At 43.8% G+C, this 17,829-nt stretch overlaps 1 protein-coding gene across 1 annotated transcript in view; it reads left to right on the forward strand.

The window, feature by feature from the left end:
• Positions 1–17,829, forward strand: part of RMND5A (required for meiotic nuclear division 5 homolog A) — a 44,924-nt gene that overhangs the window by 13,350 nt on the left and 13,745 nt on the right. Inside the window, exons 3-4 of the mRNA XM_073342887.1 lie at positions 10,287–10,421; positions 10,621–10,721. Of these exons, the coding sequence (XP_073198988.1) occupies positions 10,287–10,421; positions 10,621–10,721 (236 nt within the window). The remainder of the gene's footprint in view (positions 1–10,286; positions 10,422–10,620; positions 10,722–17,829) is intronic.

Raw genomic sequence — 17,829 nt, forward strand, 5'->3', positions numbered from 1 at the left:
CCCGGCGCACTCCCTGCCCGCACCAGCCCCTGTCTCCAGCCACCCCCGCTCCAGCACCTGCCGCACCCCTGCCCTGTCTCCAGCCAACCCCTGCCTCACGCACCCCCTGCCCTGCCCGCAGCCAGCCCCTGCCACATCCCCTGCCCTGTATCCAGCCAACCCCTGCTGCACGCACCCCCTGCCCTGCCCTCAGCCAGCCCGTCTCCAGCCACCCCTGCACCCCCTGCCCTGCCTGCAGCCAGCCCCTGCCGCACCCCCTGCCCTGCCTGCAGCCAGCCCCTACCGCACCCCCTGCCCTGCCTGCAGCCAGCCCCTGCCGCACCCCCTGCCCTGTATCCAGCCAACCTCTGCTGCACGCACCCCCTGCCCTGCCTTCAGCCAGCCCGTCTCCAGCCACCCCTGCACCCCCTGCCCTGCCTGCAGCCAGCCCCTGCCGCACCCCCTGCCCTGCCTGCAGCCAGCCCCTGCCACACCCCCTGCCTTGCCTGCAGCCAGCCCCTGTCTCCAGCCAGCCCTGCACCCCCCTGCCCTGTCTCCAGCCAGCCCCACAACCCCTTGCCTCCAGCCAACCCCGCACCCTCCTGTCTCCAGCCAGCTCCGCACCCCTTGCCCTGCCTGCAGCTAGCCCCGTACCCCCTGCTTCCAGCTAGCCCTGCCCCACGCCCCTGTCTGCAGCTGGCCCTACATCCACTGGTGCCCTGCAGTTCCCAGGGCAGTAACCCTGCACACCTGCTTCAATGAGGGGGGCAGGGAGCAGCTGGGACCCACACATGTACATACCCTAGGGTGACCAGACAGCAAGTGTGAAAAATCAGAACAGGGGGCGGGGGGGTAATAGGAGCCTATATAAGAAAAAAAAAAACAAATTGGGACTGTCCCTATAAAATCGGGACATCTGGTCACCCTAACACACCCCCAGGGAGTGGCGGGGACCCACACATGTGAAACGGAGCTCATTTCTAGTTCAGGCCCATCTTTTTAAAAAAAAACTTTAGACAGGGTTAACATACATCCATATTTTCCTGGACAGGTCAGGCTTTTTGGTTCTTAAATCGCCGCCCGGGAGGAATTTTTAAATTTTAAAAATTCCTCCCGGGAAAATACGGACGTATGGTAACCCTACTGGTACAAAAAATACATACTGGGGCACATCCCTTAAATCAGAACTTTTTATAGGGAGTCGGTTGTTAAGATTTTGGCAGCTCATCACTGATTTTAATTGAGTGTTACATCCCAGTGACATTTATTGTTTCAAATCAACCAGTGCTTCCTGCTCAACAAGCTCAGATTTTGATGGAATTTGGTGTGCAATGAGTCCATAGTGAGTTTCAGATTAAATGTTTCATTTCCTGTGTAATGAAAGGGAGGGGCCTACGCATGATATTTCCGTTGGCCAGTCTTTTGTTTATGCAACTCCATACTAATGAACTGGACAGATTTACTAGGCATGTTGCCAGTAGGTTTCTCCCTGAGATCACAGGCTCATTATCATAACAACTGAAGAGGAACTTCAAATTTGGCATGAAGTATTAGCATCCATCTCACCAAGATCTTTAACTAACCAAACCCTTTGTCTCCATATCAACTATTCAAGATTCCCAGGTTCCACATCTATGAAAGTTACTTCTTATTACACAGGGCTGTTGCTTCCTTGGAAGGGAATGATTACAGCCAAATTTAATCTTAATGTAGTTTCTCTGCCCCCCTCCCAGGATCGGAGTCACATTGTTATCATCAAACAAGCTGTCTGCAGTGGTTGGCCAGTGATTTCTACCAGTTGAATGTAAAAAAAAACATACTCTTGAATGGTTTGACACTGGCTGATCATGATTGGGATGTGAATAGTAGAAGCTCATATCATAGCAGTATCCATCTTATTAGTAGTTAGATACCTGTGCTGGTGTTTTGAGGTGGGATTGTCATCAGGAGAATGAGGTGGAGAAATGCTGACTCCATCCATTTCTTCCATACCTTCGCTAAACCTTGTCCTTAAAGGCATACAGTTAGGTCAGATTTCACCCCAAATGTAAGTTTTGGGGAAACAAGCTTTTACTAAGATGTCTGGAAAATTTTCCATGAAACAAAATTAGTCCAGGGAGCGGGGGGCATTGACACACATTTTAAAAATAAATATTCCTTTGGAGTGTCGTTCAGATATTACAGGTTTCAGAGTAGCAGCCGTGTTAGTCTGTATTTGCAAAAAGAAAAGGAGTATTAGTGGCACCTTAGAGACTAACAAATTTATTTGAGCATAAGCTTTCGTGAGCTACAGCTCACTTCATCGGAAGTAGCTCACGAAAGCTTATGCTGAAATAAATTTGTTAGTCTCTAAGGTACCACTAGTACTCCTTTTCTTTCAGATATTACAGTTATGCGAGATATTAAAGAATGCATTCTTTACAACCCAAATATTATATTCTGAATCAGAAAATGAAATGGACAATGAAATAGACTAGTTATTGCTAGTCTCACTTTTATGTCTATTCAAAAGTGAGAAAATTAGCTAGATCTTAAACATTTCACTTTTAATCGCCTTAGGTACTACTAATAACATAGGGAAGGCCAGTAATCTGTTTAAGTGATATTTAACCTGACAGTGTCACTTTGTATATTTTTCTCTTGATGTTTCTTGAAATTCCTTCCAAATTTCATCAGTATCAGTAATATTTTTTTACGATATGGCTGTGGTATATTCACCACATCATCTTCTACATTTCTTTGTCCTAGGTCTACTATTCTGGCTGTTGTAAGGATTGTTTTTTCAAGTTACTAATTTGGAAGCAAATTATTATTTGCTGTTATTACCTCAGTTAAGCCTCTGACCATGCTCAGTACGAATAATGTTTCCAGAAGGCTGAGCAGGGTACGATAATATAAGTGCTCATGCAATTAATACAAATTCTGGGCCTTTCTAATAAGCCTGACTCTTAGATCCTTATTAAACACCACGTGTCAGAAATTATATTGAAGTGAAGATGGAGCAAGTTCACTCATCTAGATAGCAGCATTGAGAAATGCCTGGTCACTAAAATCTAATAGGTTTCAGAGTAGCAGCCGTGTTAGTCTGTATTCGCAAAAAGAAAAGGAGTACTTGTGGCACCTTAGAGACTAACCAATTTATTTGAGCATGAGCTTTCGTGAGCTACAGCTCACTTCATTGGATGCATCTCGGATGTAGCTCATGAAAGCTTATGCTCAAATAAATTGGTTAGTCTCTAAGGTGCCACTAGTACTCCTAAAATATAATACTTACATGACAGCTATGAAAAATGTAAACAAAGGGCAAGCAATGTTTTGTTCTACATGGAATAAGCACTCATTGTGATATGTATAATTGCTTCTGAAAATCACAGAACATTCACTGCAGGGTCTTGAAATCCCAGTAACTATGGCAAAATACTAGAGAAATTGCTAATTTTCTTAAAATACCAGAGACATCTGTAAATCTGTTGAACAGGAGAAAAAAAATGAAGACATGATTCCTCAAAGAATGGAGGAGAGAATTAGGATAAGGGCCAGCAGAATTATTTCAGGCACTGGCATCACCAAAATCATCATGTTCTAGCACATCATAGAATATCGGGGTTGGAAGGGACCTCAGGAGGTCATCTAGTCCAACCCCCTGCTCAAAGCAGGAGAAATCCTCAACTAAATTATCCCAGCCAGGGTTTTGTCAAGCCTGACCTTAAAAGCCTCTAAGGAAGGAGATTCCACCACCTCCCTAGGTAACCCATTCCAGCGCTTCACCGCCCTCCTTGTGAAACTGTAACTTGAGACCATTACTCCTTGTTCTGTCATCTGGTACCACCGAGAATAGTCTAGATCCATCCTTTTTGGAACCCCCTTTCAGGTAGTTGAAAGCAGCTATCAAATCCCCCCTCATTCTTCTCTTCTGCCGACTAAACAATCCCAGTTCCCTCAGCCTCTCCTCATAAGTCATGTGTTCCAGTCCCCTAATAGTTTTTGTTGCCCTCCGCTGGACTCTTTCCAGTTTTTCCACATCTGTCTTGTAGTGTGGGGCCCAAAACGGGACACAGTACTCCAGATGAGGCCTCACCAACGTCAAATAGAGGGGAATGATCACATCCGTCGATCTGCTGGCAATGCCACAACTGGAAGCCACAACATAATTAGCCTGATTTCAAGGCGTTATAGCTAGTCACCTGACAAAATAGCTAGATACATACAGCACTAAGTGACTTTGAAAAGAGTTGCAAGGTTTATGGACCAGATGTTATTTCAAAACTAAGTGTTGCCTTAACAGTAATTAAAATAGCTAAAAGGTGAGGGAGGTGAGGATATGCATGTAGTTACTAACATGGGAGTGAGTAGGCAGATGAGATGAGATAATAATATAGGAGTGGCTATACTTGTGTTACACTCCCAGACCAGGAAAGGTTTTAAAAACTAGGGTTTTGTTAAACATAATATCCACAACCCCCGCAAACAAACGCAGTTTGTATGTGCTCAATCTCACTGAAGGACAACAGCAGTCCTCCTGGCATCACATCTTGCTTCCCGACTGTGTTCACTTTAACCTCATCAGCAGAACTCCAAACCCTTAAAGGGAGAGGGCACAGCCTTAAAGGGACAGAGTGCAGGTAAATATAAGCCTGGCATTCCATTCTGAGTGCTATACTAGTACCTGTAAGCCTCTGACCACATTCGGTATGAACTAAAGGTTCTTCTTTGAGTGATTGTCCACATGGATTCCATTCTTGGTGTGCATGTGCCTGAGGTTAGATTCTTTTGGCCAGCAATGTCTGTTGGGGCCACACCTGCACCCGAGGTATCCTCCCCTCATGCACACTCCCACCTGAGGGTGTAAAGAGCAGAGTGGACCCAGCTGTCCCTCAGTTCCTTCTTACCACCCATGGCAGTGAGACAGAACCACTACAGTGACAACCTGCTTTCCTGTTTCCTATAAATGCTGTTCTAATGGTTGGTTAGTTAGTGTTGTTGATGTAGATTTATTTTGCCCATTGGCATAAAATCCCCCAACCCTTTTATCACTTAATAGGCTAGGGACCCCCTTGTACAAGAGCTCTAGCCATCATAGCAGAAGCAAAGTCCCCAGCATTCAAAACTTGCCCTTCTTGGGAGGCTGCTGTGCCTCTAAATAATGGTGAGGGGCATATCCCATCTACCACTCGTTTTCCAAGTGGATTCAAAAGGTCTGGGAAACCCATCTTTGATTATTTCTTCTTCAGTGCTCCATGAAGACCTCTTCACACATGGAAAGAAGGACCTAGTGAAGGCTCGTTCCTTTTTGAGGAGCGCTGCGGTGAGCTGTGATTCAACCTTGAGCTCCAGGGCAACATCAACTTAGAGACTCCAGTCGTCGCCTTCAATACCTGTGATGACAACTTTGGAAAGGGGCAGGAAGGAGCACCTCTCCAGAGTCGAGCCACAGTGTAGGTCGCCCTCTTTGCTGCCTACAAGGTCCAGACAAAAAGTTAGTGGGGGTCTGACTCCCCTCAGACTAAGGACTTGAAGGGCAGCCATTGGTCTGACCAAGGTCCTTTGGGACCAGCTGTTAGATGCTTGCGGTACCCCCTATACCTGCAGACTGCTATTCCTCTGGCTTCTGGTGCTTTGTCCCTACTGGTACCTAGAACATATATGGTACTGAGTGATTTAGCTGTGAGTCTAGTCCTAGAGTCACCTCTGGAGAGATTGAAAGGGGTGCTGGCTAGACCATGGTCACCAAATTCTCTATATTGGAGTGGTACCAACTCCATCGCCTATCTGAGTAGAGGGCTCATTAGTGTCCTTGTACACCTGAAAGTGTTGCCTTACCTCTGTACTCCTCATCCTCTCTGTCAGTACACAGTAGGGACTCATCTCCCACTCACCTCCATGGCGTCACAATGGGAATCCAAGAGGGATTCCAGGAACTGTTCTCAGTAGGAAAAGGCATGAATCTCATAGAGATCAGGCTCCCAGTAATCTCCTCTATGGGTCCATTACCCATATGCCTATCAACTTGGGTCTTACTGGGTACCATGTGATATGCAACCCAATTCCTGCAAGTCAGTAGCTAATGGGACACATGTTGCCAGACTTCACCTGTGCTCCGTACAAGGGTGGCTGAAATGGGTGTATTTATCCAGCTCATACCACACAGACATGATGGTTATGGTCCCACAAGAAGTCCTCTCTCTGGTGGAAAGACCCTCACCAGGTGCACAACAGAGTACCTTTCTCTACACCTCCGCCTACCAAGTCTGTGGTGACAGATACCTCCACTCAGGGATGGGGAACTCACCTAAACCATCTTTGTACTCAGGACCTGTGGTCCCCTCAGGAAACTTATCTGCACATAAACGTCCTGGATCACAGTCATCCTTCTAGCCTGCAGAGCATTTCTGCTTTTTACTCCAGGTATCCATTATCCAAGTGCTGAGCCCATGGCTATGCGCTATATCATCAGACCATGAGGAGCCAGGTCTTCGCCACTCTGTCAGGAAGTTGTTCAGCTTTGGCGTTGGTGTGTTTTTCACCATATCACACCACTCACCTTGTGTCTGCCAGGCATTCAGAACTTGCTAGCCGACAGGTCCCTAATAACCACGACTGGTCAGTCAAGGACCCAGTGTTACAGAATGTGTTTCGCAAGTGGAAGTAGACCAGTTTTGTCACAGACCAGAACAAGACATGCCATGTGTTCTGTTCCAAAGGGGATCTAGTCCAGGCTCACTGTTGACACCTTTCTCACTTCCTGAACACTGGGACTGAGGTACGCCCTCTGCCTCCCTTCGGAGGTGGTGAATCTGTCAGCACGCAGCACCCGATCACTTTATCTGCTGTGCCTAACATAGTGTGGCAGAACAATGGTCAGTTTTTACACCTGGACCTAGCTTCGTTACAGCTGACAGCTTGGATGCTGGCTGGATGCTGTCCACTGAAAGAAGCTGTTCAACTCAAGTTTGGAACATTATCCTCCAAAGCAGGAGCGACAGACTTACGAAGAGGTTTTCTGTATGGGTATCTCAGCACTGCTGCCTCCCTTGACAACACCCACAGCAGCAATGCTATTTTTAGCCCTGAAACAATCTTGGCTTTCTGTTGGCTCGGTAAGGGTCCATCTCGCAGCAATATCTGCTCCTGTCCAGGGTCATGCTGAAAGTTCTTACCTACAGGGGCTTGATGAATTGAAGATCTAATTTATGGTTTTTCTCCTGGTTCAGGAGCCCTCTCCCATTTGGAATCTCTGTATTGTCAGAGTTGATGGGTCCCCCCCCTTGAGCCCTTAGCAACCTGTTTCCTATGTAAGTGGTTCTCAACCAGAGGCCCCCTAGGGAGCTGTGTGAAGGTTTCAGGGGGTCCCCCAAGCCAGGCCAGCGTTAGACTTGCTGGGGCCCAGGGCAGAAAGCCGAAGCCCCACCGCATAGGGCTGAAGCCTGGGGCCCTGAGCCCCACCACCCAGGGCTAAAAGCCAAAGTCTAAGCAACTTAACTTCACGGGAGCTCCTGTGGCATGAGGCCCTGGGCAATTGCCCTGCTTGCTACCAGCCAATGCTGGCCCTGATTTTTATATGCAGAAAACCAATTGTTATGGCACAGGTGGGCCATGGAGTTTTTATAGCATGTTGCAGGAGGGCTCAGAAAGAAAAAGATGGAGAACACTTGCCCTATATCACCTATCAATGAAGATTGCCTTTTTTGTAGCCATTACATCAGCTCAAAGGGTAAGGGAGCTTCAGGCCCTCAGGGTGGGTCCCCCATATACAGTGTTTCATAAGGTCTCGCTCAGGCCTCATCCCAAGTTCTTGCCTGTGGAAGTAGATAAAGAGAATTTGGATGCAGACCTCTGAAATGAGCAGGAGTCAGGCTAATTCTGGCTTCTCCGACATGCCCAAGGTTGTTTCAGAATTCCATATAAACCAGTTCATTTGTCTTCCAAGCCTCACTTAACCTTGAGAGAAACTAATCTTCACACACTTGCAGCAGTAAGAGCACTGCCTTTTTACACTGACAAGAGAAAACCATTCAGGAATATATCTAGATGGTTTGTGACCTCTGCAGAGAGGGTTAAGGGTCAGGCAATATCTTCTCAGATTATCTGAGTAAAAGTACTTATTATGAATTAGCCAAATTAAATCCACCCAGCCACATTAGAGGGATGCCTTCTTTGGTAGGGCTGTCTCGCTGTCATTGTTTAAGTAGGACTCCTACTACCCACCTCCAGGCAAACAGATAACTGTGTATTAGTCACCAAGAGTGGAATCCACGTGGACAATTACTTGAAGAAGAAACAGCAGTGACTTTCCTACAGTAATTGTGGTTCTTTGAGATGTGTTGTCCACATGGTTTCTATGACCTACCATCCTTCCCCACTACTGTGAAGTCCCACTCCTCATAAATTCTGTATTGACAAAGGAACTGAAGGATGGTTTGACCTGCTTCCACTCTTTATGGCATCAGGTTTGGGAGGACATGAGGACGTCTAGAGCATAAACACGACCCTAACAGACATTTACAGGTTAAACAGTTCTTATCTTGTGTGCATGTGATGCATGTTAACAAAGAGTGAAATCCATATGGACAAGTCGTGTTGAAGAACCACTGTTACTATAAGGTTCTTTAGCAAAAGCCTGAGCAGAATTGGACCGATCTGTTAGCAAAAGCCTGAGCAGAATTGGACCGATCTGAGTGCTTATTTGTAGCTGTGCATTCCTCCCTGATAGACCAAACTCCTGAGTGCTTATTAAATATCACAGCTGTAATGGGTTCCATCTGTCTAGTCACAATATGCTTGGGAAATTGTCATCAGGATTGGTGATGGAGATGAACCTCACATGGTTCACAGGATTTTTTCAGATATGAGGATTATTATTAAGCTCTAAGGTGCTCAGGGCTGTTCAAGACATGCAAAAAAGAAAAAGAAAAGAAAAGACAGTCTATATCTCAAGAAGTTTACAAATTAAGACACCTAAGACAAACCTCTTGTTAAATGTGAGACAGCTTGTGAATGGTCAAAGCTTTTATATTTTTAATATTGAGCTTTCTGTCTCACTCCATGTCTCCCCTCCTATAATGAGGTGGAGAAGACAGTTGGTTGACTTAGGGCTAGGGGTTTTGTTCCTCACTATTGACTTTGTCTTTAAGATTGGAAGGAGATGGTTGAGGCCTTATGCACTGAGAGAAGGAGGTTGTTCCACATCTATGGGGCAGCATGGAAAAAAGGCATGAAGATGGTATTTGGTGCAGGAAATAAAGGGAACAGTGAAGCTGGCATAGATTCATAGACTTTAAGGCCAGAAGGGACCATCATGATCATCTAGTCTGACCTGCACGTCACAGGCCACAGAACCTGACCCACTCACTCCAGCAATAGGTCCATAATCTCTGGCTGAGTTACTGAAATCCTCAAATCTTGGTTTAAAGACTTCAAGTAGTTCCCCGTTTACTCTAGTTCAAACCAGTAAGTGAGCTGTGCCTGATGCTGCAGAGGAAGGCAAAAAACTCTGACGGTCTCTGCCAATCTGACCTGGGGGAAAATTCCTTCCTGACCCCAAATATAGTGATCAGTTAGACACTGGGCATCATTGGCAAGTGAAGGGGAGCTATAGTTGAAAGCAAGGATGAGCAGTTTAAATTGGGTAGAATAAGCCTGTGAAGTTCCCACTTTACTCTAAACAGAATATCTGCCCAGTGTTTATAGTCCAAATGTACCCCTTTTCTGTGGTTTTGCTTCATTGTTAACTAAAACAACAAAACATACCTCAGCCTCAGGTTAAGCTTTCCCTGCAGGACAGCTTCTATACTTTTAATTTCCTCTACCAAGAGAGATACTATAGTCTTTCTGATGTCTCAGTTGGAGCTAATGATTCACCTATTAACATAACTCAGTAGCATCTTTATTCAAGGTTCTAGCACCTGACAACAGGTTGACCCAGGGTTCTAGAGTTTCCCAAATAGATAAGGGGGAGACAGTGGAGGGACAGATTAGAAGATATGGAAAACTCTCCTCTGCTGACACTTCTCTGTGAGGACATGTCATGGGCTGGAAATCCTTTTATTAATTAACTTGACTTGTAATTTGCTATCATAATTCCTTATATTGGATAAATTTCAGACTCCAAGCAAGCAAGCCAAGGATTTCTTCTTACTGCACACAGAAGATAACGAAGCATGTTTCTCTTAGAATGGGAGGTAATTGAGGGCAGCTGAGTAACAAGCAAAAAGCATCAGAGTGTAGACATAGGTGTCTCTGCCTAATGAAAGAATAATTACATGGAGTTATTTGTTCCAGCCTATTAAATGTTAATTTGTACGTTTCAGAATTTTGACTCGGACATCAGCAGCGTGGGGATAGATGGATGCTGGCAAGCTGACAGCCAGCGAATTCTCAATGAGGTGATGGTAGAACATTTTTTCCGACAAGGAATGCTGGATGTCGCTGAGGAGCTCTGTCAGGTAACCATAGCTCAGGATGATTAACGTTACCAAGAAGTAGAAATTATACCCCAGATAAGCATCTTTAATTTTGTTAGCTGAAGCTCTCAACTGGAGTATTAATATTTAAAGTGTAAATAATTTCAAAAATGAGATACTACTTTGTAGACTTTTTCTGGCCATTTTTCTGGTAACTAAAAGGTGTGACTTTGTTTTTCAGGAATCTGGTCTTTCTATAGACCAAAGTCAAAAAGAACCATTTGTGGAGTTAAATCGAATATTGGAAGCATTAAAAGTTAGAGTTTTGAGACCCGCTTTAGAGTGAGTTGCTCAGTTTTCTTTATTTGAATACTTTAAGTGAAAATCCAAAGGGTGGTGGAAATCTTGGCATTGACTTCAATACACTTTAAGGAGGGGGTCATAGTTTATAGGAGGTTTAGATGTTATTCTGTGTTTCTTTCCCCCCCCCCCCCCCCCCATGGCTAGTGCTGAACTTCCAGGTTCTTTCTCCTGGTTGAATGCTTAATTTGAACTACACACAGTATAATCCTGTTATTAATTTAAGCTTGCAGGAAAAACTGTCAGTTACAGAAACAGTTGTATGCCTTAAACAATGAAATGTTACCTAGGTTACAACAAAACACTGTCAGCTTACTTAAAAAGGATCTAATAGTAGAGAGTCCCAAGTACCTCGTGGCTGTGCACCCCCCGTTCCCATTGACTTTAATGGGGGCTGAGGGTGCTCAGGGCCCTGCAGGATCATGTTCAAAGCTATTCATTTTGTCAATTTTGCCAATCAAACACAAATAAGAGAGATCACAAGAGAAGGGAAAAGCTGGAGGATGGAGAAGCAGGTGGTTTGAAGGATAGGTGCTCTTCATGGGCTGGTGATGATAAGTGAGTCGTGGTGTTAGCTTCACACTAGAGTTTTGCTCTTTCCTCAGGCAGGTAGAGTCCCTGGTTCACCTGAGGTCAGACTGGGAAGATGGATTGCAGGTGAAGTCCTGCTCTTGGACAAAATTATCCTTTCTCCCAGTGGCAAGAGCCAGTGGAGAATGGTATCTGATGTGCATGCAAAGAGCATCTAGCATATGTTGTTGAACTTCAGGTTATGATATATCTTGGATTTAGTAGGTTTTTCCCCCGTTAGGCCTGTAAGGGGAAGTGTACGATAAAGAAAAAAGGCAAGACGATGAAAAATCGCCTCTTGTGGATTACTCTGTTTTCTACCTTTCCAGACCATGGATAACTGATTAGGATGTGCTATACAACTTTCAGTGAAGCATGCAACCTTGAAAGAGATTTTGGCACTTGAGTCCGGTCCTCAGTGTGCATCAAATTCTATGTAAATTAACTTTAGCTTCTCTCTTCTATAAATAAAACAAGACAAATTAAAGAATGAGGTGTTAAAAATACATCTTTGTTAGCCTTTGATATTTATTCTGTATTACTAGAAATAGTAGAGCAAAGCAAACAGAATTCCTTCATATTTTCTTGCATGTGATCATCATGCAGTTAGGATATCCAATTTTCTTCATTGTTCAGTGAAGTAATTTTCATATGGGCAAAGACATTTTTCCCTTGGCACTTGTATTCACTCATAACTACTAGTCTTATAGTCTTACTTTGAAAATCTGTGATCATGAAATTGGCGTCAAAGTTAAATGCACCGACACTGTGAAGTTTAAGCCATTACTCCACAGACACCAGTACTGAAATTTTTCTATAGAACATGAGGGCAGCATAAATAATTACTCATTGAATATGCTAAGGTGAATGGAATGTTGAGCTGGTTCAGTGGCACTGAACCAGATAATTACAGGGCATTAATAATCTAACGATGACCTGGATGTACCAATTGAAATGGCATCCATCACCTGCCACTTACATGACACTAAACTGGGAGGAGAGGTAGATATGCTGGAGGGTAGGGATAGGATACAGAGGGACCTAGACAAATTAGAGGATTGGGCCAAAAGAAATCTGATGAGGTTCAACAAGGACAAATGCAGAGTCCTGCACTTAGGATAGAAGAATCCTATGCACCGCTACAGACTAGGGACCGAATGGCTTGGCAGCAGTTCTGCAGAAAAGGACCTAGGGGTTACAGTGGACGAGAAGCTGGAGATGAGTCAACAGTGTGCCCTTGTTGCCAAGAAGGCCAATGGCATTTTGGGATGTATATGTAGGGGCATCGCCAGCAGATCGAGGGACGTGATCGTTCCCCTCTATTCGACATTGGTGAGGCCTTATCTGGAGTACTGTGTCCAGTTTTGGGCCCCACACTACAAGAAGGATGTGGAAAAATTGGAAAGAGTCCAGCGGAGGGCAACAAAAATGATTAGGGGACTGGAGCACATGAGTTATGAGGAGAGGCTGAGGGAACTGGGATTGTTTAGTCTATGGTAGAGAAGAATGAGGGGGGATTTGATAGCTGCTTTCAACTACCTGAAAGGAGGTTCCAAAGAGGATGGATCTAGACTGTTCTCAGTGGTAGCTGTTGACAGAACAAGGAATAATGGTCTCAAGTTGCAGTGGGGGAGGTTTAGGTTGGATATTAGGAAAAACTTTTTCACTCGGAGGGTGGTGAAGCACTCGAATGCATTACCTAGGGAGATTTTTAAGGTCAGGCTTGACAAAGCCCTGGCTGGAATGATTTAGTTGGGGATTGGTCCTGCTTTGAGCAGGGGGTTGGACTAGATGACCTCCTGTGGTCCCTTCCAACTCTGATATTCTATGATTCTATTATTCTATTTCTTGTAGTTATAATAGTAGCACAACCTTAGTGAAGGGCATTACCTGGGGATTGATAGCTGATTGCTATTAATGACTGTCATCTGCACCTCAGGGCAGCAAGTCCTCTTGGCTCCAGCTAGCTACACATTTCCAGGAAATACCCTGTGCCTCACTCATTGCTACTTGTTTATTTCGGGTAACTCCCACAATGTGCGAAGCACTTGCCAAACAGGAGGGAAGGCATGGTCTTTTCTCCAAGGATTTCATATTCCAAAGACGGGGTGGAAGAAAGTAGTGCAGCATATAAGGAGAGCGATCGAGGTGGTACATAATGACATCTTGATTATAAAAAGTTATATGAACAGTGTTTTGAAAGAATAAAGAGGTACTATAAGCCATTCCCAATTACTCCTCAAACTTGAGATCATTAGTGAGCTAGTTTCCCATGGATGCCGCAGCAGAAGTGGAGCTTCAGGAGGGAATTGAGTTGGACTGGGTAGAGGCCTTGGGGGTGAGCTCAGGAAGATTCAATCCATGCATGGGGGCAGCATAGAAGGAGGCATGGCAATGTTTGTGTGAGAAGCCAACAAACGGGCAGACAAGGCTGGCAACATTAAATATAGCTTTAAAAGAAGTGTTTAAATGGCAGGCTTACGTACTTGGCTGACCTGATCCCAGGGCTGTTCTGCTGATATTGATGGAGCATAAAGGAGGAAACAGGGAAAGAACTGTTAATTACAGCATCATTAATCAGGCGGGGAAGATACAGTGTTTGGTTAGTTACACAACTGCCCACCTCCCAAAAACAAACAAACAAAAAAACCAACCACCTAAAGATAATCACTGGCCATTGTTTTTTAAGATGAAGCCATTTTTTTAAAAAGGAACATTTTCAGATTAAAGTTCATGTGCCCAGACAGAGTGGTGGAAGTTTTTGAAATAGAGAGAACTATCTGTGTTATTGATTACCCTTTAGATTATTAAAAATAAAAGCTATAAAACTTAAAAATTCTAAGATTAGTAATACATGGGCTAACATTTATATCTAGTTTACTTTTTTACCAGTTATGCTGTTTATTTACTTTTTTGCATGTCACTCAGCTTGAGCAGGTAGGCTACTCAGCCCTGATCCTACATTCTAACCCTTGAGATTCCTGCACTTGCATAGAACCCCACTGACTTCAAAAGAGCTCTGACACTGGCAGAGAGGTTTGCTCATTCAATCTGATTGCTGGGCTGAGGCCTTAGGTCCTTTCCAGATGGATCCCTGTGCCTCTGTGGAGCCCCATTGATTCCAGGGGGTCTCTATGCGGGTGTAGGGGTTCACTTCTATGGAACAGCTTACAGGATCTAGGCTTTCAATTGTAACTTCTCCAGGCAGTGGACGTTGTCGTCCTATGTATCTGTCCTGCCCTGTGCACAGCAGAGTCCCGATATTGACAGGGGTCTCTGAGCGCTGCAGCGATATAAGGATTCGGTGAGACTGAAGCACAACTTTGAAGGTTGTTTTTACAGAACCTGATTTTGGACTTAAATTAACCTATCATTTGGATTCGAATTGCAAAAGTGAATATGTAGTAAAGCAAGTATTGTTCTGAAAGAAGTATCAGCTTTCTTTGGGAGGGCAGACAGTGCAGTGATTAATGCTTCATTTCAGAGCTTGGTAGAGCATATATGGGGGTTGAACTTGAACTTAGTTAACAAATGAGTGTCACTTGTTGCTTTGGCAGGAATCTTTTTAATAAAAACAGACTGTCCCGTGCTGCTGTCTCTGATTGTGACATTAGTCAAAATAACCTGGACAAACTGGAGATATGGTCTGAAGTAAATAGGTTGAAATTCAATAAAGACAAATGCAAAGTACTCCACTTAGGAAGGAACAATCAGTTGCATATGTACAAAATGGGAAATGAGTGCCTAGGAGGGAATACTGCGGATCTGGGTATCATAAAGAATCACAAGCTAAATCTGAGTCAACCGTGTAACACTTGCAAAAAAAGCAAACATCATTCTGGGATGTATTAGCCGGAGAGTTGTAAGCAAGACACGAGAAGTAATTCTTCTGTTCTGTTCCACGTTGATTAGGTCTCAGCTGGAGTATTCGGTCCAGTTCTGGGTGCCACATTTCAGGAAAGATGTGGACAAGTTGGAGAAAGTCTAGAGAAGAGCAACAAAAAGCATTAAAGGTCTAGAAAACATGACCTATGGGGGATGATTGAAAAAAAATTGGGTCTGTTTAGTCTGGAGAAGAGAAGACTGAGAGGGGACATTATAACAGTTTTCAGTTACACAGAAGGTAGTTATAAGGAGGAGGGACATAAATTGTTCTCGTTAACCTCTGAGGATAGGACAAGAAGCAATGGGCTTAAACTGAAGCAAGAGCAGTTTAGGTTGGACATTAGGAAAAACTTCCTGACTGTCAGGGTGGTTAAACACTGCAATAAATTGCCTAGAGAGGTTGTAGAATTTCTTTCATTGCAGATTTTTAAGAGCAGGGTAGACAAATACCTGTTAGGGATGGTCTAGAATAATAATTAGTACTGCCATGAGTGCAGGGGACTGGACTAGATGACCTCTCAGTGTCCCTTCCAGTCCTACAATTCTGTGATTCTAGTTGCAGTGTTTGCTGAACAGGCTTTCCTATTTATGAGCCACTTAATCACTCTGTGGATGACATTTAGTGGCACTTATTTCGTAGTAAGGGACTGAGCTTCAGTGGGTATAGCCAGATGACCAGAACTGTACCATGGACAATATTTTCATGATACTAGCTTCCTGATTTAGAGGTTCTGCTGTTACATTCTTCAGTGACATTAGCCCCCAAGTGGAGATACAATGCTAACAGACTTGGTTGGGTTGAACCGTCTGAGACTTATGCTGCACTGCTGAAATTCAAGCATCTAAGTTTACTGATTGTCAGGGATCCTAGTTTTCCAGGATTAAAAAACCCCAAATTCTCTGATTTTAAACCCCCTCCATAAAAATCCCCCTTTTCCCTGATTAAAATGAAACATAACCACAGTGTATATATAGGTATCAATTGAACACAGTGTTCTATTTTTACAATTTTTAAGCAAGTTTGAAGCCTACCAGTGCCATCAATCATTATAATAAAATTAATGGAATTGCAATTTGTATTTCTTACATATACCAATACTTCTATGTCTGTATTCCATACAGCAGAACCCAGTTTATTTGAGCCTCCCTTATCCGGCTCTCCATATGAACTGAACCACCAGCCGCTTGGGGCTGACAGTAGTGGGGCTCGGGCTGTCAACCCTCGGTGGCTGGGGCTCTGGTTGTCACCCCTACCGACTGGGGCTGACCACCTGAGCTCTTGCCACCTGGGGCTTACCGCCCTAGCCTCCTCCTGCCAACTTAAAATAGGGGATAGAAAGCTCTTTGCCAATTCTACTGATTATCCAAATTTTTGATTATTCAATCTGGCCCTGGTTCCAATGAGATCGGAATCGTGGGGTTCCACTGTATATGTTTTTATTTTTTCACAAAATGTAAAAACTAAAGATTCTCTGTAAAAATGCAAATTCTGCATTTTTCCTTGGCAAACGGATTTCTAGGCTCCCTGCTGATTATGAAGGTTATATTTTCCACCGGGCATCATTAAAAGTTCAAGTCAATAGTTCTGGTTTCAAGCCCACAATGCTTAAGTCAGGATTGTGACTCTTTCATTGCAATAAAATGGAAGTTTATATTTGCTTGTTTGGAGATGTAAGACCTGCCTACCCGGGTGATTTTCACTAAGTAACTGAAGTGTTTTTGATATGGTAGAGTGGTAGGGTGATATATTTCCTTGCTTTTTGGGATTGTTAATTTCACCTGAACCCTACCCAGCTCTTCCTTGTAAAAGACATTATTGACTACATCACTTCCTTGCTGAGAGGTGGAAAGCTGCTCTCCTAGCTTAATGGTACTCCAGATAAAAAGCAGGTAGCCACTAATAACGAACAGGTGTGACTGATCTTACTAGAATTTGGACTTTATCAAAAGGCTTCTTAAAGGGACAAGATTAGATTGGTTTAGGTCCAGCCCTGTTTAAAACATCAAAATGAGGTTCCATAAAACCTAAACAATATAAACGTTTCCATGAAACTGTTTAGAATGTTCCATTACACTTTATTTGGTTTGTGTATAAACATTTTGCTGTGGCATTTGCAACTCAAAACACTGCAGTGTTGTGATTGTGCATGGCAGGAGGAAAGGGAGATTGACAAGGCTATTTTTATTGTTCGAGCTGAAGATAAAAGAGAAAATAGAATAATAGGATAATCAGTACAAAGTTCAGTTATTAAATGAAAGATTTTTTAAAATGTCAGGTGTTAGTAAGATCTGTCATAAAGAACTCCCAGTGGAGACTGCTCTGGTGAACATCCGTAACGCTGGTGATTCAGTAGATGACACCTAGAGAATGGAGGGGGGCACCATGTTCTTACAGGTTGAGTCTTTGGATGGTAATTAAAATAGAGGTCCTGACAATTTGTGGCTATTACAGATCCTGTAGGAACACAATATGGGTATTAATCCCAGTGTCTTGGTCAAATTCCAGGTCTATATTCTGCTTAATTATACTTCTCCTGCAGTTTTAGCTTGATATATGATGTATACTTCCTGTCCTGGATTGTTGGGTAGTATTACTGTGTGTTGTTAAATGGGGCTGCGTTATTCAACCCCAAAA

The sequence above is a fragment of the Lepidochelys kempii genome, chromosome 4, assembly GCF_965140285.1.
Source record: "Lepidochelys kempii isolate rLepKem1 chromosome 4, rLepKem1.hap1, whole genome shotgun sequence".
NCBI lineage: Eukaryota > Metazoa > Chordata > Testudines > Cheloniidae > Lepidochelys > Lepidochelys kempii.